Source organism: Micropterus dolomieu, linkage group LG10 (genome assembly GCF_021292245.1).
Source record: "Micropterus dolomieu isolate WLL.071019.BEF.003 ecotype Adirondacks linkage group LG10, ASM2129224v1, whole genome shotgun sequence".
Lineage (NCBI taxonomy): Eukaryota > Metazoa > Chordata > Actinopteri > Centrarchiformes > Centrarchidae > Micropterus > Micropterus dolomieu.
Window position 1 is genome coordinate 16,412,043 of NC_060159.1, and position 22,181 is coordinate 16,434,223.

General features: G+C 41.4%; 3 protein-coding genes across 6 annotated transcripts in view; 2 read left to right on the forward strand and 1 right to left on the reverse strand.

The window, feature by feature from the left end:
• mthfd1l (methylenetetrahydrofolate dehydrogenase (NADP+ dependent) 1 like) overlaps nt 1-22,181 on the forward strand; it is a 200,997-nt gene that overhangs the window by 46,288 nt on the left and 132,528 nt on the right. The window lies entirely within an intron of this gene.
• akap12b (A kinase (PRKA) anchor protein 12b) lies at nt 1,544-13,926 on the forward strand. The gene is made up of 3 exons (XM_046061635.1): nt 1,544-1,790; nt 5,642-9,949; nt 11,561-13,926. The coding sequence occupies exons 1-2, from the start codon at nt 1,766-1,768 to the stop codon at nt 9,943-9,945; spliced, it is 4,329 nt and encodes a 1,442-aa protein (XP_045917591.1). The 5' UTR covers nt 1,544-1,765; the 3' UTR covers nt 9,946-9,949; nt 11,561-13,926.
• The window catches only part of zbtb2b (zinc finger and BTB domain containing 2b), an 8,980-nt gene continuing 2,225 nt past the window's right edge, over nt 15,427-22,181 (reverse strand). For all 3 annotated transcript variants that reach the window (XM_046061640.1, XM_046061641.1, XM_046061642.1), the window contains 2 exons: nt 20,371-20,551; nt 15,427-19,813 (listed from right to left, as the gene is read on the reverse strand). In XM_046061640.1, coding sequence (XP_045917596.1) covers nt 18,397-19,813; nt 20,371-20,543 — 1,590 coding nt within the window. In that variant the 5' untranslated portion in view covers nt 20,544-20,551 and the 3' untranslated portion in view covers nt 15,427-18,396. The remainder of the gene's footprint in view (nt 19,814-20,370; nt 20,552-22,181) is intronic.

Sequence of the window (22,181 nt, forward strand, 5' to 3'; positions counted from 1 at the left end):
AAGCAAGAATTTGTCCGTAATAAAATTATAGAGATTAATTTTATTATCTTCTGAAACTTTCTCCTGAAAATATATACTGTACAGTATATATACTGTACCAACCTTCTTTCCTTCCCCCTCAACTCCTCTTTTCTTACTCGTGCTAGCTGTGATAAAAACCGTGAAGCCTTCCATTCATGTGCATAGATCTTGGTATTCAGGGCTCTCTCAGTTCAATGGATCTCACAGGAAGTGGTGTCGGATAAAGAAAAAATAAGATGATTTGTTTCGTCCACATTTTGCTTTTTTTGGTTGTCTTGTTGTGACCTGATTTGATTTTAAGCTGCCAAGTTTGTTTGCACCTTACAAAAATTAGAAAATGTCAAGTTTAAGAGCTTCAGGAACAACTTGAAGTAAGACATGCATTTTGTATCTGGAGTTGATACTTTATTACGTTATTGCAGCTAAGCTTCCACAGTGTGTATACTGTGCCCACATTTAAAAGCGTGCACATACATTGGCTGAGGGAGGCTTTCAGACGGTACTTGATTACCGCTGTTATCACCCATTTGGGAGCTTTCTACATGGAATTCACACATTCCTCTTGGACAATGCTGAAGTGTGACAGATCTGATTATGCTGGTATTTACCTGAGGATTTATCTGCATTCCTTCTAGTCTCTTCCCCCCCCCCCCCCCCCCCCCCCCCCCAGACAAAAGCTGAATTAAATGTGTCTGTATTGGAGTAATTGAGAGGGACCTATTAACATTCACATCGGCTGGTGGCAACTCAATGGCACCCCCGTTCATGGTTTGGGTTTAGGCCCTCGGTATGAACTTTGGGAGCCTACAGTCAACTAAGTTTTACTATTTTATCAATCTTGATTAAAATAATTGCGATTGGGAACCTCAAAAAGGCAGATGAGGAGATGTAGGAGTGCTGTGTTAAATTAAAATCCTGATATTCCCTCTGGTTTGCATCGACATTCCTCTACATGACTAGTGACATGAGCCATGAGATACAGAGGGAGTTGCCTCCCGATAGAGGGGGTAGAGGTTGTGTGTGTGTGTGTGTGTGTGTCTGTGGGTGTGGGGGGGTGGGGTGGGGAGGGGGGGGGGTGCTTGAGTTGTTTTTCTATCTGTGAGAAGCTGCCTTTTCAGACACACATTGGTATTAAGGCCAGAAGAAGACTGCAGAGACCCAACACCCCATGTGTATGAGTTTGTGAGGTTGAGGAATTAATGGTGGTACTATGGAGTTTGAACATCTACAAAAGTTGCTGTTGTTTTGGAGGGGTGGTCAATAAATGCTGCTTTGAAAGATCACATGATGAGATAAAGTCATCCGGGGTAGACGGTCTGAGGGAAGGTGAGTGGATAGGGAGGGGGAGGAGGAGGCGAAGGCGAAGGAGGAGGAGGATGGGGCTCATTCAGAACAGCTGAAGAAAGGAGAGGGAGGTGCGAGGAAGAGGGAGGCAGGGGTGGTCCCAACATGACATGTGTGTCAGTCTATTGAAATGTGTGTGGAGCCCTCTTTTCTGTTCATACTGGCTGAGAAGAAAGAGGGAAACACAGCTTCAGCCATTAGACTGAGTTTCTAGTTAAGACTGAGCCAACTCAAAGAAGCAAATCTTATAGATTCTAATGAGTGTGCAGAGAAGTGAAGGAAAACAATAGTAACCAAACAGACACTTTCTTGAAATTTTTTTTAATCATCAAATATTTTGTGGTATCTTTTTTATTTTTGTATAGTTTTTTTTGGAGAAAGGATTTTTGGACATTTTCCAATGCTTGGAACAATAACTCTAACAGGTAAGAACAATGATTCAATGTTACATCTGATCCATTTAGAGTTATCCTCAACTTTGCTAAAAAAAAACAACAACCTGTGACTGCTTTACTGTGAATTAATATAAGTATATCAATAAAGCATTTCTGATTCTGATAAATATAATATACAAAATGTAATTTGTTAAGTTGAAATGTGACAGTTGATAATATTTGTTGGCTATTAGTCATTTATTTAGGATACAGTATGTATGAAACCTAAAGCTGTGGTTTCTCCTTACATGAGTGAGTATAGCCAAAGGCATTGTTGTCCTGAGGGTGTGGTTAGTTAGCATTGTGGTTTGTGGATGTCCCGGCACCGGAGGGTGATTTCAGTTGGAGGTGGCTTTGCTTTGGCCACTGTAGAGCCTCATTGTGTAAAGAGTAGAATTATGTTTGCTGTAGTTTTCTAATTTCATTAACTTTTATTTAATACTGTGTGTTGAAATTAAAAGTAAAGTCAAGTGTTCAGTCATCATTCTTGTGCATAACCACTGGCTTTACAGAATGTGTAGAAGTCCTACAAAACCTGTTTATTTGCTGTACAAATACCACTTACATTTCTGTAACTACCGTCTCTGGCCAAAGCCAACCGCTGAGAGACCCGAACTCTAAAGTATACATCCTACACTACGCCAGACTTCTTGATGGGAAAAGTATTTCACACAGTGACAGCTGCCAGAAATATATGAAGATGCATTCACAAAAAAGTCTGCTTTTAGCTCATGTCACCATCTGAGCTATAGTCATGTGAAGCATTTCATTAGATTAGAGTGGGATCCTAATTCCCAGTGGGGTTGGTCAGTTTAGCCCCAGAGGATTCGGGGGAGGAGAAAGGGGTATATGGAATTAATTACTTGCCAAGACTGATTCTTCTTTGGGTCTTATAACTGGGAGTGATGATTCAAATGGAGCAGGTCTGGAATGTTTTGCTTAATGGTGACTTCAGGATTTGAATCCTTGCCCTCTTTTTAACTGACTTCTTTTGTTTAAAGGGCTTCTGCTGAAAATTAATTGCAACAAGGATTTGCATATATTTGGCTAAGTTTGCTAATAGTGTCTCTGCCATTCAGCTTCACAACTGCCCCCTCACCCTCCCCACCAACAACACACCAACCCACCCTAGTGCTGAAACAGCCACAACAGAAACATTATCTGATCTCGCTGGAGACTATATTTACAAGAATTGTTTTTTGGCTGTGGCGATGATATTTAATATGAGAGCATCGCCATACCACATGCTTTCACACACATAAACAAAGCCAATCTCCAGCAGAGCAGAGGCATTGCAACTATGAATGTGTTAGTCTGAGATATGTAACACCCTTTAAAGTGAGTTTCGGCCCCAGGCCAAACCCTACCCCATCCCTTCATCTCTTAACTGTCCCCTCCCCACCCCCCCGTAGCCTCACCCCTCACACTCACATTCTTTATGGTACAGTCGTTATTCAAAACACCCGCCCTCCACCACACATTAACACCCCCCCCCCCATACCAAATCAACGTAGGGATGTTAACAGTTGGGCCGGAAAACAAAGATCAAAAAGAGGGAGAGATGCCAGCAGTCTGTTAAATCAACATGGCTCCTGTTTTATTATACATATAGACACACATGGTCCCTTCTGGCTTACTAACAGTCAGACCCCTCCTCCCTCCTACACACACACATGTCTTCATTGAAAAATTCTTTACTGAACCGGAAATTCATTCAAAACTACTTAAAGCAACTGGTGTTATTACATTCACTAAGGGATTTGCCATTAAGGTAGAGTTGACCAGAATATGTGTAGTTTTATATGATGTTTGACTTGCTTGCTTAACAGCTGTGTGATTGGACAAGTACCCTAAAGATAACGCCTATGTGTGAGGGCGCCACTGCTATGTGACACTGATGTATTTTACAAATCACCCAGGCCTTTCTTTATTGGTGTTTATATCAGTTTGGTAAAGTCAGCAAACTTCCCCTGAGCTGGTGTGTCTTGATATTTGAAAAGTTGCCAACCCTCTTCCTTTATTTTCTGAGGCCAGGGAGGGTTACAAGACCATTGTGTTTGCATGTGTGTGTGTGCCTTGGGAAGGGGGGTGGGTCCCCATCCATCCTGCTGTGGTGGAATTTGGGTCAAGGGGATTGGGACTTTTTTAAGGAGGGGTAGCAGTAGAGGCCTGTATTGTTTGGTTTGAATCCTACACGGGCACAGTCGAGACGCAGTTTAACTGAAAAACAAATAAACATTCTTGTAGTCCCCCTGCGTTTAAATTGAGATTATGTTTAGAGCACCCTAAAATAATTTTCCCACACAAGGAATGAACAGCATAGCTCACATTACGCTCAAGTCAAATCAAGATATGGGCGTGCCGACACTAAGAACATTAGTGTCTGAAAGCACTTCTTTATTTTATCATATAAATTTAGTGTGAAGCACTGCAGTGTTTATATAGTTTATATAGTGTCGGTCAGGTATTAAATACAGTTTTTTCTATTTTAAAGCTTAAATATTCTAGGAATGCTTCGCTACTGAGTAAAGCTTCATGCCTATAATTTAGCAAAAGGATGTGGACAGATGTGGGCGCATAGTTTTACATTTTTGTGTGAGACAAAAACACATTCATCATTCACAAATACAGAGATTTATTTTCAAACTGAATCCAACTTTAGTAGCAGATGCATAATGGGAAACATTTTTTTACATTGTCCTCATACATTTTGTGTGTATCTGTTTTGAATTAAAGATTGAGTTGTGCATTCATTTTATAGTTAATATTTATAATATTTTAACATGTGTCTTGCTAGATGACTGACAGGGGGTAATTCACACAGTATGCATGGGGTTTTCGGAAGTGCATACACGTTTTTGTGTTTCTCATTGTGTGTAATCTGATAGCTAGGCATTAAAAGTCCTGGGAATTTGTTTTGAGAGTCCAGGGGTATCAGATGTGATATTTTCCAGACTCTAGTGAGACCTGAGGAGAAAGGCAGAGAAAAAAAAGGAGAGCTTCCGACACTGGCAAGTTATCATCCCCCTACGCCTTCATCTGTCAAAACACAGACGGACATGGCAGGCAGACATTGTGTGTATGTGTTGCACGGGTGCACTCTTATCTCAGCTGCTAATACGTCATTTGTCTTTAATTTGTATAACTACTAAGAAATTACTCACAATAATGGAATAAGTGATCCAGCTTAACCATCAAAAGAAAGTAAAAGTGGTTCACACAATGCACCATTGCAATGTTGTGTTATAGGTCTGTTCACATTGCATTTTGGGACAGTAAACTACACATTGCAAATAGCATTACTCTCATTGATTGCGCAACACTTTAAATTAAGCTCTCTTTGGGGATAACTGTTTTATTTGTGTCAGTGCCAGAACTTAATTTTTTTTTACGTGTTTACATAGCACAGGATTAGCTGAACCAAATTACAATATGATCTCAATTAAGTAGTCATATGCTTGAACCAGCTCAGGGGGTCAGGATCTAATTGCAAAAACTTTCTGCACAATGTCTCAATTATCTGCAGATGGCACTGAGACTTTCCTCAATGATATAAAACTCGCATTTGTTTTTAATTGAGTCATGACTTAAAGAGTTTTATTGAAGACCAAGTGATTTACGCTGCCTTGGCCAGTGATTTGATTTCTTCATCATTACCTGAAATTACGCAAATAGCACTGGTCCAAGCATTTTTATAAGAAAAACACTGTAACATTGTTAGTGATCTTTCTGTAACAAAGTAGGCAGAAGCAGAAGGAAGTAATAAAACTGAAGTGAGAAACCATAAATCTGTATCATCAATATCAGATCAATTGAAAGTTCTTTCTTTTCTGTCATTTCAGTTGGCCAGCCAGATGCTGTGTCTGTGGCTCAGAAAGAGGAGGCTCCCGAGACAATGGACACCGTCCAGGATGAAGTGGCTCCTCAAGTGAATGGCGAGAAAGTGGAGAAAGAGTCTCCTGATGCCAATGACATCTCCGCTGTTGAGGAGAAAGCAGCGGAGGAGAAACCTGATGACGCTAGTGAAGTAGGCTTCAAGAAGATCTTCCGCTTTGTTGGCTTTAAGTTCACACTGAAGAAGGACAAAAGCGAAGAAAAAGAACCTGTGAAGCTACTGACAGTCAAAGATAAAGAAGGAGAGGAGGTTAGTGGGACTGATGAACCTAAAAAGGAGGAGGAGGCTGCCACTGCTGAGGAGAAGAGCACAGCTGAAGAAAAGGAAACTGATACAGAAGCATCCACTGCTGAGGCCATCATTGAAGATAGTGACAAAGCTGAAACCACTGATGCCCCAGCTGAAGGCACTGTCACTGAAGCCACTGATGAGGCAGCAAAGGACGAAGGAGCTGAGAAGGAAGGAGAGACCACTCCGCCATCACAGGAGACTACCCTGTCCCCTTTCAGGAAGCTTTTCAGTGGAGGACTATTCTCTAACCTGAGAAAGAAATCCAGCATCAAGAAGACAAAAGAGGAGGAAGACAAGGAGGCAGCTGTTGAGGAGGAGACGGCTAAGACAGAAGAAACTGCTGCTGCTGCTGTGGAAGAAAAGGAGGAGAAGGATGGGGAGGAGCAAGAAACTAAGGAGGCGGAACCAGCAACTTCTGGGGAAGAAAAAACAGAGCCCAAGGAGGAGGCACCTGCTACTCCAGAGGAAGCCAAATCAGAGACTACCCCAGAGCCTGAAGTCACCGTTGAAACCCCTGCTCCTGCTGCAACTATCACTGATGAGACCAAACAAGAAGAGGTGAAGGCTGAACTTAGTGCAGAAGAGGAGAAGGCTCCAGCAGAGGTGATTTCTGAGGCTGAGCTGCTATCTTCACAGGAGAAGGCAAAGCCCCACGGAAGCCCCCTGAAGAAGCTTTTCACTGGTGCTGGCTTGAAGAAGCTCTCAGCTAAGAAACAGAAGACCAAGAAAGATACTGAGACCAAGCTCACTGAGTCTGGGGAGCAAGCAGCTGAGCAGCTTCAATCCTCCACTGAGTCAGCAGAGGCACCAAAAGCTGACAGTGGACCTTCATCTCCAGAGGAGTCAGGGGAGCATGTTATTGCTGTGGAGGTGACCCAGAATGAGTCTAGCCAAGATACTGAAGGTGAAGTTGTTTCTGATGGAGAGAAGAAAAAAGAGGGTATCATTGCCTGGTCCTCCTTCAAGAAACTAGTAACACCCAAGAAGCGTGTGAAAAGGTCTTCTGAAAGTGAAGATGAAGCCACGTGTGAGAAGACAGCAAAGTCAGCCACCCTGTCCTCATCTGAGAGTGCCCAATTAGCAGATAAGAGTGTTGAGGAGGAGGTTAAGGAGGATAAGCCAACTGAGGAAGAGCCAAAGACCGAAAACACTGAGAAACTGGTCAGCAGCACCGAGGAGCCCAAAAAGAAAATGGACACTTCTGTCTCTTGGGAGGCTCTAATGTGTATGGGTGGACCCAAAAAGAGAACTAGGAGGACCTCTGATTCTGACGATGAGGAGATCAAACTTGAAGAGGAATTGCCTGCAGCAGCAGTAGAAGGGGAGCAGGAGGGCAAAACTGAAGCTGCTATTGTCACTTCCCAAAACACAGAGAGTGACGGTGAAGTTGTTTCATCCCCTGAACCCCATGAGAAAGAGTCTGCCTGGGACACACTGAAACGCATAGTTATGTCAAAGAATAAGAGCAAAGAAGACAAGCAAGAGGAGACTGCAGAACAAGTCCAGTCAGACAGTGAAGCACCAAAAGATGAGTCATCATTCTCTTTGAAGAAGTTCTTGCCTGGACGCAGAAAGAAGAAGGCTGAAAAACAAGCCTCCACTGAACAGGGCTTAAGTGAAGACGACTCTGACACCCCAGCTGTGGTTCCTCTTTCAGAGTATGATGACCAAGGCAAAGCTGAACAGGAGGCACCAGCAGAACCAACGGCAGTCCAGATTAAAGTGTCTGCTGAAGATAGATCCCCTTCATGGATCCCAGCCATTGTTGAAGACATCGATGATAAACATGAGGAGCTGAGTGACATTCCAGAAGAGGCTGAGAATGCTGCCACGCCAAAGTCTGTTGACACCGACGTTGCAGAGGATGAAACTGAGGGCGAGGCTGCTCTGCCCCCTAAAACTCTAAGTCACAGAGAGCGCAGACTGTCCACAGCTGAGGTGAAGCCTGTTGCTCCGACTCCAGTTGCTGAAACAACTTCTGTTCCTCAGGGACCCAAGCTGGAGAGCGCGAATGAGGTTATGGTGGGCATAGAGGCCCAAATCAGTGAAATTCCACCCAGACAATCTGTGACTGTTGAAGATGTACCAATAGAGGTAGCCTCTGAAAAAACAGAGTGTGAACCGTCAACTAAGAATGCTGAGACCAAGACAAAAACCATCCTGATGTCACACACTCCTGATGAGGCCATGGCTATCTGCACTGGCCTAGGAACCAGGGAGATTACCAAAGTAACTCTGGAGAAACCTACAATGCCCATCATAGAGTCTGTGGCTGTGATCAGTGATGCTCTAAGCACAGAGGTGTCAAAGGAAGAGAAGCCAGCAAGTACAGAGGAAGCCACTGTTACAGAAGATGCAGTGCTCATTGCCCAGTTGCACCAAGTAGAAACCATCGAGCTTGAGCCTGCTGTTGAAATTTCACTAAGTGAAGTGGACACTCAAGCAGCCAGTGAGAGCTATGAGCCAGCGTTTGAGATGGCCGGTATTGTCACCACTGTTGTGGAGAAGTCTGAAGTCCTTCAGACTACCACCATGAGCGAGAACTCTCCTAATGCTGTTGTAGTCATTACACCAACATCCGAAACAGCTGTTTGCATCCAGAGCGTGGAAGTCACTGAACCAACTGTAGAAACCAAGGAGGTAATAATGGATGTGGAGCTGCTTACTGCCACTAAAGAAAATATCCTTGTTACAGAGGTAGTTCAGGAAGTGACCGAAGGGATAGCTGTCACCTTCACAAAGGAGACTGAGCCAGCCACCACCACAGTGGTACCAAATGAGGAGGTTCCTGTTGTCACTGAAACCCTAGTCCTTGTGGCTGCTCTCAATGTCGAGTCTGACCAAGTGGCAACATCAGGCGCAGTGACCATGGAAAACGCATCACTGTTAGAGTCAGTCAGCATGCAGGAAACCGAGGAGGAGGGTATAGCTGTAGAGACTGTGGAGGTCAGTACCATTCAAACAGCAGAGTTGGAGATCACTGCAGTCATTGAGCAGGCCGGTGAGGAGATGAAAGAAGTCAAGGAGGAGGTCCAGCAGGCCAGTGAAATTGAGGCACAGAGCATGGTCATTGCCCAAGCTGTCATTCAGGATGCTATGGATAAAGTTTCAGAAGCGCCTGAACCCAAAAAGCCCACCACCCCAACAGCCACCATCCCAGAACCAGTCCAGGCTGTAGCAACAACAGAGAAAGAGATTGAGATCACAAATGAGACCCCAGTTATCACTGACCCCCCTGTTGCTGTCGTCTGCGAAAAGCCAGCACCAGAGTCACCTAAGCCCCTCTGTATTGCATTGGAGGTCTTTGACACAGTCCCAGTAGAGACTATAAAGAGCATTGATGCCTCTGTAGAGGAGGAGAAGAAACCAAAAGAAGGGTTGAAGAAAGCTGTGGAGGTAAATGTAAGTGAAGAGACTGTTGTAGTGGAAGAAGTGGTGGAGATAAAGGCAGAGAGTCAGACAGGTGAGGAGCTTGAACAGGTCAAGGAGGAACAGAGCAAAGAAGACACAAAGGTTCAGGACCCAGATGTTCAAGAAGCAGCTGAGAAAGTGAAACCGCAATTAGAGGAAGCAAAGTCAGAGGAGAAAAAAGACAAAGTGCTTAAGATTCACATGCCAGTCCAACTGGTGCTGCAGACAGCGCAGGTGATTGAGGCACCATCAGTGGAAGTAGAGGCTGCGGTGGAGTTTGACAGCAACGGCCCCGTGGCTGAAGACGTTAAACCTGAGAGCTCTTCCAGTGAAAACAAACTCTCAACTCTGACAGAAGAACCTCAAGTGACAGCTACAGAAGAGCTTTCCGCTCCCAGCCAAGTCACAGAGGCAGAAGCCAGCCAACCAGAGACAGAGAAAACATCATCGGTGAAGTGTGCAGAAGTGATGGCGCAGGTGATCGAGGTGATTGAGGAGGCTGTGAAGGAGATCGAACCTGTGTCCACAGAGATCACAACAGCATCATGAGCAGGTGAGACTGATCTTACAACATTGATATCTATTTATGACAATTGTTTTATATGGTAACAAATCAAAATGCAGGTAATCAATCAAGTAGTTGTTTTTTTAGAATTTTGGTATTGCAGAATTAGTGATGGAACTGTAAACAATGAAAAAAGGTACTTATTTTCAAAATTCCTCTGTTGGCCTATCAAACAATCTTCTCAGAGTGGCTTTTTTAAACATCAATGGGCCCTACTTTTATTAGGGAATAGGGGAGGGGATTTGCCCACTGGCCAGATGAAAAAGCTTTTGTTCAGGCTATGAGTAACCAGGGGACCTTTGATATCAAAGCAGGAATGCCGCCGTTGACCCCTTCTTTGTAGGCCGGGGTCTTAAAGGGAAGCGGTGTATGAGAGGCAGATGAACTTGTGCTGAAAGACTGATTATGATTCCTCTGCTCCCTCCTGTTTTCCTTCTATCACAGGCTCAGTATGGAGTCAAGAAACCATGTCGGAGTACGCATTTGTTAGATTCAATTACAAAGCCTCAAAGGGCTCATGTTGGGTTTTTCAGTTGTTTTGACTGAATTATGCGTACAGCCTAGTGCAATTTTAGTGCAATGAGGAGGAGGTAGAAACTGTCTATCTTCATATTAAGTAGTCATGCAGCTCTGCAGCAAAGGGGAGTCTAGAGAGGAATAGAAATGGGAAAGTATGGCAGCAAAGAGCTTGGTGAGTTGCAGCAGCTTAATAGCCGCAGTGATAGCCCTCTCAAAAATAAGCGCTGAATCATATAAATAACCCTTGCGAGACATAAAAGGACAAATGAAAGAAAGATGCAGGCTGGTAAAATGAAAAAGAGAGATAAAGAAAACAGTAGGGGAATTAAAATTATTAGGGTGTCTTGGTTTATATGTACAGTATATATATGTTATGTATATTTTTTCCAGATTTATTGACACTGCTATATACAATACATATAAAAGGTACTACATAACAACTAATAGCAGTCGGTCCCAATAATAATGTGTACATGGTTGTTGCTTACACATCCTGAATTTCTCATGCAAATACATCAGAGAGGAGCTCAATATCTTGTAAAATGGCTTGCATTAAAGACAGTTATTGAATCAGTACATCAAACTAATGTTTCAGTATCCACTCGTCCCTACTTCAGTCCTCGTTCTTTGTTTAAATGACATGGATTATACAATATATCAATTCTGGTATAATCGCTGCATTTATGGTTATGTGCCAATGTGGTACAGTGTACAGCTGAAGGCCCTGATTGCACTGAAATTATATAATTAGATACTATGAATTATTAGAATGAGCATATAGCCAATGAAGACAGAATGTACACTTACAATCTCAAAATGGGATTTTCCATCCTCTGATAGGGTCCACATTTAACACATCAGTTGATATTATAGGAACATCACAAATGACTAGTTTTAGGTGTTCTTATATTACATTAAAATACAGATTTTTAATGATATTCAGGACCTACAACATAACATACAAAGGACAATGTTATTTCCAAATGTAATGTCAATCTCAGATGGTTTCTTTTTCCAGAGAACAAAAGATGGAGTATTTTGTTGTTCCTAATATGTGTTTTTTGTGCCTCCCCACCACAGCTGAAGATTCAAGACTGATGCCTGGGAGACACACTGTCTGGACCAGGAAGTGAGTGATGAGGAAGAGAGAGAGAGAGAGAGAGAGAAAGAGAGAGAAAGAGGCAGCTCTGTGGTAACACACTGAGACTGGGCTCCACCCATCCCGCCCAGAGAGACTGAGTGACTGAGCAACAGCTCCGCCATTCTCTCCACCTCCCCTTCCACCTGTACTCCAACCCCATCCTGCAGTGCTGTCACTGCCATGTGACGTACCACCACCATATCCTCACCCACTCACTCACTCTCTCAAACACACACACTAAAGCATGTCCTGTGCCTCACAAGCATCCAATCCGGCTTGTAATCAGTGTGATGTATATTCAGCGTTTCAGTGACTTTCCATTGCCCTAGCTGCATAAGACCAGAGGCTGCAACCTGGTTGAGTGTGTATCTGTTCGTATGTGTGTGCGCGTGGGTTTGTATGTGTAAAGTAGCGAGAGTGAGATGGTGTCAGATGGTGAAGAGATGGAGGATTATTATCTTGTACATTGTATTTATATCTTGAGTATTCTTTCATTCACCCCTAAGTCTTTATTTTTTAATTTTTTGCCCTATTTTGTTATTGTATGGACATTGTTGCCTGTTTTAACATTAAGCTGTCATACATCAGGTATCGTTTTGAGCAACATTATGAGTCAATTTAACGATTAATGCAGAGAAAACAAAAAGAAGCTTCTAGTAAAATGTACCAAAACAAATGTGAGACTGTTGCATGTAAGTGACCGGTGTATTACAGCTTTTATAGTCATATTCAGTGATTATTTCATGACTCTGTAGCAGTTATAGCTAAACCATGGTACAAGTGTGATTCCACTGACTGAGGAAAACAACAAGAGGGCAGAGAGTATGGTCATATCTACCAGGAATGCAGCACATGTTTGACTTTTGACACTTTCTCTTGTCACAATGTGTTCTCACTCTGCACCCAGACAAACTAAATATGCTTCATGTAGATAAGACAAACAATCACTGCCTGATTTACTGTGAAAAAGACTTTGTTTAGAGATTGTTACACATTGTTTCATATAATAATACAATAAAATACTATTATAACAACTCATTTGATCATGTGGCAGAGGTATTTGGTAAACAGTGCAAAACATACATATGCCAATTTTTGACACTGGAAGAGTCATACTGCATAGACGTGTGCATGTAACAAATATAAAGCATATCATGTTCACAGTGTTTAATGGCCATGTTTTTGAGTTACTGCGTGACATACTGTATGTATTATTGTGTAGCAGTTTTAAGTTGACCACCTTCCTTACTACAAAATATTTATATTTCTTGATGAAAACATAGTATGTTGACGCCCTCTGTTGCCTACAAATAGTAGTGCACCCTTTACTCTTCAGCCATTGGTGTCAACTGTATGTTATAATAATGGTGATAAAGTATAAAAATGATCTTTGGTTATTTCAGTCTTATAGTACCTGCTCACATGTTGTGTTCTTCACCCAGCATGATTGCTCAGGTTCATTAAACTGGCACCAGGGAGGACGTAGACTTCACTGGTTGTTGATTTAGAGAGGCACAGACACCGACTGCATGGTACCAGAAGCTAATTTTACTCTTAATTTAAAAGCCAAATTGAGTTAAGATCAATCAGGGAGTTAAGATCAATCAGGGAGTCATGGTCTTTCCATTTCTCACAGTATTAATCAAATTCCTAAAGCATCTACTCAGCTACTTTCAGTCACGCATCAAACCTAAGTAATAAGGAAATGGCTTATTTTGTTTATTGGTAAAGTGGGAGGTATTTGTTTATTTGCTAACACATTTAGCAAAATTTGCACCATCACTCATTCAGATATCTTGAGAATGAACTGAGTGTTGTAGCCAGTGATTTGAATTAGGTGGCTGACACAAGCAGCTCTAGACGCTCGCATTTCACTCAGCTTTATGACCAAACAAAGTACAGACCCCAGTTAGGTCACCACTTTCCTATGACTTTGACTGTGGGTGTGTCACATCCATACTTGCTTTATGTAAAAATAAGTGATTAAAAAAGACAGACTGAACTAAAGACTTTTGCTATTGTGTAATGTAAAGCATTTAGTTTTGCAACTCGCCCACTTCAGTCCTCCCTGCTTTTTGTAACACAATCAACTGTGAACCTGTTTAACATTTGTACAGATTGTATTGTATTGTATGTACTTAAAAATCATATTGTTGTAATATTAACTAATAACTTGCAGCAATTTAGCACCAATATTCATGTAGCATGGTCTTAGTTGTCTTTTATATTTTCCAAGCTGTTAATAGTAAGGATACAGAAACTTGTCTATATTTCATTCAATAAAGTTAGAGAAAATTGCTGTGCATTTTGTATTAATCCCTGAACCTTTTAATACACGAAACACTACAAAGACATTATTTTCCACTATAGGGGGGAGCCTTTAAACCTATATTTTATTTATTTGTCAAAAGCTATAGCTCCTCTTGGAGGCAATTAAAAGTGGAGGCTGCTGTATGAATGATGATGATGAATGAAAATGTAGGAAAACACAGGTGTAATAATATAAAATCTGTCTTCATACAGGGTATCCCCAGGATTCTCAAAGTTAAATGTAAGATTTTTTAAGACCTTTTAATACCACCTAGGATGAAATTTAATACCAACTTCATGACTGGATAATGGAAAATCTGTATGAATTTTAAGCCCAAGAAAAATTATTTACAAAGTTACATGAATTTAATAAAATATTGTATTATAATACATTCATATTTAACACACTATAGCTTTTTGGGGTGTGTTTGTACTTTGATAAAATAAAATTAATCAAGGACGTCACTTTGTGTTGAAAAGTGGTGGGGACACAAAGGTTCAGATAAGGGGTGTGACGATACACTTAGCTCACATGTACGATTTAAAATACTGGGTTCATGAGAACAAGACAAGAAGATATTTTAACACTATTTGATGAAATACTCAATGCTGAAACATAAAAATGGGGGTCTGGGGGTCCCCTAGAAAATTTGTGAGCACTAAACACTTAATTTCCTCCATTCTGGAGACATTTTCTGCACCAATTTATGGTAGAATTGTCTTTATTTATATAAAGTGATTCCGATGACAATTCAAACAATATAATAGAAAGAATATAGGTTAAGTATTCCAGCTCCGCTCTTCCATTAGCGCTCGCCATAGTGTGACTGACTCGCACGCTGACCAGCTTGTTGCGCTAACCTCAGCGGCACTGCCCTCAGCCTCAACCGCCAACTTGTTCATACCTCTGGCTTTCTGAGTTTCAGACACTTGCCCATTCTCAGGCGACGATCTAGCGATAGCTCGTTAGTAGCACGTCAGAGAAATTGTGTTTTCTTACCTAACAACTGACTGATACGCGCCAGAGCTCGCGCACCGCGAACACTCCAGCGTAACGCTAAACACTGACGTAAACAGGAACGTTAACTGTACTGCCGTATAACATCAGTCACACCAAACGGAGTATATTATGAAGTCTCACGCACACAAAGTATTTGTTTATGACGTTACTGCATTAATATAATCCTACGAAAGGACAAGAACACATTTTAGACCTTGGTAAATGAAATTTAATACTTTCAAGGTCTTATTTTTGGAATATGAAATTTAAGACTTTTTCAATACTTTTAAGACCCCGCGGGTATCCAGTCATAGCAGAAGTTATAATTGTTCATACAATTTTGTCACTAAACACTTAAAATGTCATTATCTGCCAAGTTATAGTATAGTATTTGTTAAATGTTTCTATAATGCTTATGAATGCTAACAAACATAATTAAGAACAGCTCCTGAAACCATTTTGTTGAGGTAAAGACAAGACAAAAAAGATCCAAAATTATAAAAAGACGTGTTTTTATTGTTCATTCTTCACTGAAAAAAAAACCCCCCAAGGTTGTTTATACAGAAAACCACGCACATTCCTGAGAACACAGATTGATCACAGTAGATGTCAGATGGGCATTGGGGAGTAGCATCACCGGCTGGAAATTTAATCACTGTTTTGAACAGAAAAGACAATGTCAAACTTCTCATCTTCCTGAGATACTGAGATGTTTAAACACACATACACAACCACTGAGTTACAAGACTGATGTTGCAGAAGAACAATTACAACTTGAAGTGAGGAAGGATTTAGACTTCATAAAGCTGTGCATATTCCTGTCGATCAACTGAGCTCTGACAAATTAATGTAGAATCCTTCCCTATTAGTAACTACTAAATGTTAAAATTAAATTCACTGATTTTTTTTGTTGTTGATAGGATATTGATTTATGGCAAAAAAAAAGTCTCAAATAATTGGCAAGCACACCACAAAAACATTAGTAAGTAAGATATTACTTCTAATATAACAGCCTTCCCCCTTACTAGACCTGAGTAGACATGAGAGAAATAGTTCCATCTAGCCAAACACTGGGCTCATTGCATCAAAGCAGCAACTGCTACTCCAAACTTGATACAGCAAAAAATCCCATTAAAACTGAATTGGTACTCACTGTCACAAACCTGTACTTGAGGCTGGGTAAAACTGGCTCAAAAAAACCACACACCTATGCATATTAAACATACTAGGGATGGGCATTATTTTAGATTTTCATAAAATTATGTAAATAATTAAAAAGGTGGAAACGAGTCAATAAATCCAACAAAGACTACATTTAAAATAATGTTCTAAAATACACATCAGTGAGCTTTGTGTGGCTTAGTTAACAACTCTGCTTTTAAATTGGCAAATTGGTTTTTGCAATATTATGGGTTGGATAAAGTTTGAGAGATCATATTGTCTCCACTTTATTTAATTTTTGGAGCAAAAAAATGCAATGGAGCAAAAACAATACACTGTATAATTTATTTTCCACCAGACGGAACAATAACAATACAGTTTTACAACCCTTCCTAAAATAACGTCATCTTAATATTCAAATATGTAAAGATTAAAAACCCCCCACCTCAGCTCTATAAGTTATGGATAGTTTAAAAGTTAAGTTTACCCCCCCCGAAAGACAGTGATGCTCGCCAATATGTTTTGAATTAGCATAAACCCTACCATCTTCGCCTGAAAACAGCCTAATTGAGAATTTTGTTCCCAAACAACCTGTATTATGCTACTTGCGCTACTGTTAAACTTGACATGTTTCACCATGATATAACTGCTTCACATTAATTGGACTTACGTAAAGATTTTTCACAATTTCCAGTCATCAGTAGTACGAAGAAAGTGTTTCTGTTTTTCCCGAACAGTGGACGTAGTCGTACGTTCAAATAAATAGCATCTTTTATATTCCCATAACACACGTATCCAGTCACTTAGGTATAGATATCACCCTGTCATTTTATATTCCTTGCCAACAGCTTCTCATTAAAGCTAAATCACCTTGTGTTCATCCCTGCCTGAGTTTATATGACCTCCAAGCTTAAAGGTGGAACTTTCAAACCTCTGCATCATATATGTACATCACCATGGTCAAAATATAAAAGGCTCAAGGCATTAACAATATACAGAAAAGGTTTTCATTTGCACCAAAAAAGGCTAACAATTAGCACCCATTGGCACCCAGGGGAAGAAACACTGAATCCCAAATTTGAACCCATTTCTTAAAGAAATTAAAGTTAGATTCATCATGCCCATCCCTAATACATAAACATTTAATAAACCAAATGTAATCCTATTTTAAAAGCTATTTCTCTATTATTATACAGTACATACAACACTGCAATATAAAGTAATCTTTGTAAATATACCACTGAATATAAAATTAGAAAAGCATGTCAAACTAAAATTAAGGGCTTTTTTAGAAGTATATTCAAGCAAATTATATGAAGATAAGATGTACAGTATTGTACAGGACAGCCTCCCATCAAGGCATTTCTGAATGACCATGTTGTTTCTTCAATAAGTAAATCAAAAGTAAATGACCACTCTCCCTTGCTGTGACCGACTTTCAGTGGCCCAAATCTAATTATGAGGAGCAATTGTGCTTTAATATGGTGCAATGACATACGCACACTTAGCACATTCAACAAAACACAAGAGTAAAACAACTAAACAGTTGGTGAAAAGGACGCAAAAATGGCCATAACACTTTAAGGTATTATTTCTGCAGAGCCAAACTGTCAACCAAAACATGAATGGAAGACAAAAGTACTTTCCTGCATCAGATTTCCAGGCATCTGCTCAAAAAAAAAAAAAAAATAAAAAAAAAAAAAGCACAGATTGTCTTGGGTGTGAATATAGCATATGCTTTTGAACTGGAATTATAATCAATACCTGATCTGCAGAATTAGCCTCTCATTTATGACTAAGAAGAAACTGTTTTGTGGAACTCCAGAGGGATTGTTAGTAGATTGCGGCTTTTTCACCTCCTCAAATCTAGCACAGCCAACTCATCTCAAACCATGCTGTCTCCTCCGGAACTGTCTCAGCTTCCTCTTCCTTTTATATTTAAAGTCTGCCTGTGCAGCCTTACCACAACGGTAGCTCTCGTGAAAAAAGGTGTTACAGTGTGACATGTGAGAGTCTAATACCAATGTAGTCCACCAATAAAATGATGAGAAGGAGTAAATAATACTTACTTTTTCTCACTCATTGGTATTCAATTTAGCCTAGAGTCAAATGTTATTTGCTTTTCAATTGATGTTACTTTACTATTTAATATACTTTTAGTCATACTCTCCAAAAAGGGCCAAAAAAAACAAAACAAAACTGTTTTGGTAGATTGTGAACCTCCAACATACACACCCTGATTAACTTCACTTTTAGCTTACCTATTAACCATAATTTAAAATAGACAAATACACAGTTTTGGCACTACTCTACAAGGATTTCCTCAGTCTTTATGGGTTCCAGTGGGGTGCCAGAGTTGGACAAATCAGAGCCTTCATCTTTGGAAAACTCTTCACGCTGGAGCAGCATCCCTGCGCCCGTGCTACCCTGCAGCCCCACTAATCCCCCTTGGGTGAAGCACAAGTGTTTGATCACCTCGTTGGGACTGGAGAAGGTGGTCGCACAAATGTTACACTTGTAAGGCTTTGATGAGCCCATGAACATCGCCTCCATCTGGCTGCTGTCATCGCCTGCAGCACACAGCTCCATGCTCTGTCGGTCCACCATGGTGTAGGTGTCAGCGCCCTGGTTCAGGCACACGTGGCGGGCTGCCTGGTTGGCCCGGCAGAAGCTCTTTCCACATGCGCTGCATTTGAAGGGCTTGCCCGTGTGGATGTACATGTGTTCGCGCCAGTGGCTTTTCTGAATAAACTTGCGCCCACAGGTGGAGCACTCGTACTTCCGCCGTTTCACCTCCCTGTCCAAGTCGGCACTCTCCAGGTTGTCGATGTCCGCAATGTCAGACGGAGGTGGTGTGTCTGCCTGAGAATTTAATCCTCCCAGCCCCCAGCTGGACGTGGACACCTCTGCTCGGGGAGAGTCTGAGTTGGTACCTGAAACAGGCGTTTGCTCGCTATCACTGATTACCTCTACTGCTGTAGTGGAAGCCGAGGCACCTGACCCTGCCTTGCTTCCCTTAAGGACCCCTTCCACCTCTAGCATGCTATGTTCTCCAGTCATGACAGGTGAGAGTGCATTGCTGAGCTCAGCTGGCGCCTGCTGTAGAGCCTGAGTGTGTTGGAGGAGATGCTCTCTCAGCATGCTTCTCTGGGTGAATCGGCTCCTGCACAGATGACAGGAATAATGCTTCCTAAATGAGGAACTCCTCTTCATGATGCTGGGCTTCACATGGAGGATTGCACTGGCTGAGGAACCATCTGCACTTAGCAAGTCCATTCCCCCCTCCTCAACTGTGGGCTTGGTGCCACTGGTTGAGGCCTCCATGTCTAGGGGCGAGGAAGCAAGTTTGGACGGTAAGGAATTTGCAAATGAAGCTGTGGCAGCCGACGTGGACGGACACTTGCCCTCTGAGCTGAGCTGCTCCATGTCAAAAGGTGAGGAGAGCTGCCGTCGATTGGGCAACCTAGCTGACAGCGCTACCTGTTGGTCAGAGATCTGGATGCCGTAGAGGGACGTGGAAAGGTTGATGCTTTGCTCAGGGTGTGAATACACAGACTGGCTGGCCTCCTGCAAGAGTGGATAGGCATGCAGGAATCTGACCCCCTGCTCTAACCGTGCAGGGTCTATCAACTGGGGCGCTAGCTTGCCTGTGTACATCAGGTTGAGGAGGTAGCTGAAGATATCTGGCTGTATGTCAGCAGCCTTCAGGCGCACACAGTCACTGAAACAGAAAGACATTACAGTTAACTAGTGACAAATGATGACAGAGGTCTTGATAATAATTTACAAGATTTTACATTATAATTCAGCAGCAGGTGATACAGGTTTCAGCTGTCAACAGGAAAGGACAACAGAGTGAAGTTACTGCTCCTCATTTGTTCATATTGTTTAAGTTACTGGTCACAGGTTGTTGAAAACTTGCATGTGGATAAATCTGTTTGGGTCTATATATCTTTCTGTGAGGGAACCTCGCCATAGCACATTATCAGGGTACCATGTTCTGACCTTAATGCCCTCACAGACCCTCCAATTTGTCACCTCCATTGATCAAACAATGACATTAGTTATGGGTCATCACACTGAAAAGATTTAGATACAGTTCAGTGCTCAACTACAGAGAAAAAGGCCCTTCAGTGTTTGACAACATGAGAACGAGTCAGTGTCGTGACATGCACCAGAATTTGATGTTGGATAAATGATGTGATGTGACAAGAAAAAGTATCTTAGCATGGTGTTGAGCTTGTGTCAGATGCCAATATTAATACAATCCTCCTGTACCTGTCCTGGTGAATGAAGAGCATTCTGAAGTAGTTGGAGAAGGCAGCGAGGACAGCTTTGTGGGCTTTGAAGAAGACATCTCCTATGGCCACAGTGCAGTCGCACAGGAAGCCAAACTCCCTCTGAGCGTTAAGCTGCTGCAGCAGGATAAGACCATGGTTGGCCAACTCCATTCTTCAACCTGCACAAAAGGCACACAGACACACGAGCAGCAATGAGTTTCCTGTCTGGAAGGAGACCAGAGTTTATTGTGACCACAAAGAGTCAGGCTGACAGTGGTGATCTAACGACATTGTAAAGGCTAACTTAACAGTGAAAAACCATTTTGTGACATTGGAGACAATTTTTCTAGCACTGTCACATACAAGAATGCCAATTAATCGTATGACTCAGCACAACAAAAACATTCTGGCCAAATTCACACTCGACAAGTGTATTTGCAATGGAAATGAATAGTTATTTGTGAATTTAAACAGCAATTTGAACAGCAGATATCCATCTTTCAGACAGCTGTGTACAAAGAGAGACAGGGTTCCTTATTGACCTCTTATGACAATTTCAAGAATATCATTCTCACATTATCCCTTTGGTCAATCTCTAAGGATGGTGGTATGGTTAGGACGAAACACGCAAGCTCATTACAAAATAAAGGTGACACCTGAGATAGGAAAAAATTTATTCTATTTAGCTACTCCTGCTTGAATAGAGGTCCATTGTGACATCGGGTTAGGGCTTGACAATAAAATAATAATTATTGCAATCTAATTTTTTTTCAACAACAATATAACAAATGTTCAATAAATGTTTGATTTTATTCACTTGATTCATACATGAATTAGGACTCAATTTTTTCATTAAGATGTTAATTTTGTTGAAGAAAACGAACTGAAAAAAGCTTTTACTTAATTTTACTCATGCATATTTGTTAAAGATTTTATTTTAAGTGTTTTGAATGTTCTACCTCAGATTTGTGAAGTGATACACTGTTTGACCTCAAGTGTTGACCATAAACAAGCACAATTAACCATCAGGTTTCTTCAACTTTCACTCACGAGCAAAAATCAGCCTTTAAACTGGAAAGAAATAACGATTAGATTCTTATGGTGATAATTATAGATATCGAAATATATGAAACATTTTATCATGTTAACATTTTTGGCCTTATCGTCCAGCCCTACATCAGGTTCGTACAGATATGGACCTACAGAGGGTTCTGGCCACCAAATATCAGTGAGAGACACTGACAAAAAGTAGATAAAGTAGAGTTTGTTATATCTCTATAGCTCTTGTCTGCACCTTGAAAACTTTGAGGAAACATCCTTCTGCATTACTTCGTTCTGATGGAGCCCATGCCATCCACGCTCAATCTCAAGGGACATTTCAGAGCTTTGCACATTCTGCTGACCATTGAGATGGCTATTGTAAACCCAAAAGGACACTGCAGGACTACAAGGGCATCATGCCGTCACATGATCAGGGTTATGGGTGTCGACACACATTCCTAAAGTAGAACTGGTTCTCCCCCCCTTCAAGTGGAGAAACGAAACAGCTCACAGGCTTTTCTTCAACACTTTCTCCACACAACACAGCCTAAGAAAGGAAGATGATGGATACCTCCTCAGCCAATTTACCTCAGATAATCCGAAATAAATAACTGCATATCCCCTGCTGGTTAGGAAAACAATGAAAAAGCCCTCTACACATATGTACTTCATCAGAGAGGTCAGAGTGCAAAGATCCTAGCACTGCAGCACTCCGAAAAAAGGCTAGGTTTCCGCATCTTGTGCAAGGGGGGGGGGGGGGGGGAGCAA

Coding starts and splice junctions, on each gene's coding strand:
- akap12b (XM_046061635.1), top strand. CDS start 1,766: ATGCTTGGAACAATAACTCTAACAG. Junction 1,791..5,641: donor TGGAACAATAACTCTAACAG/GTAAGAACAATG, acceptor CTGTCATTTCAG/TTGGCCAGCCAGATGCTGTG.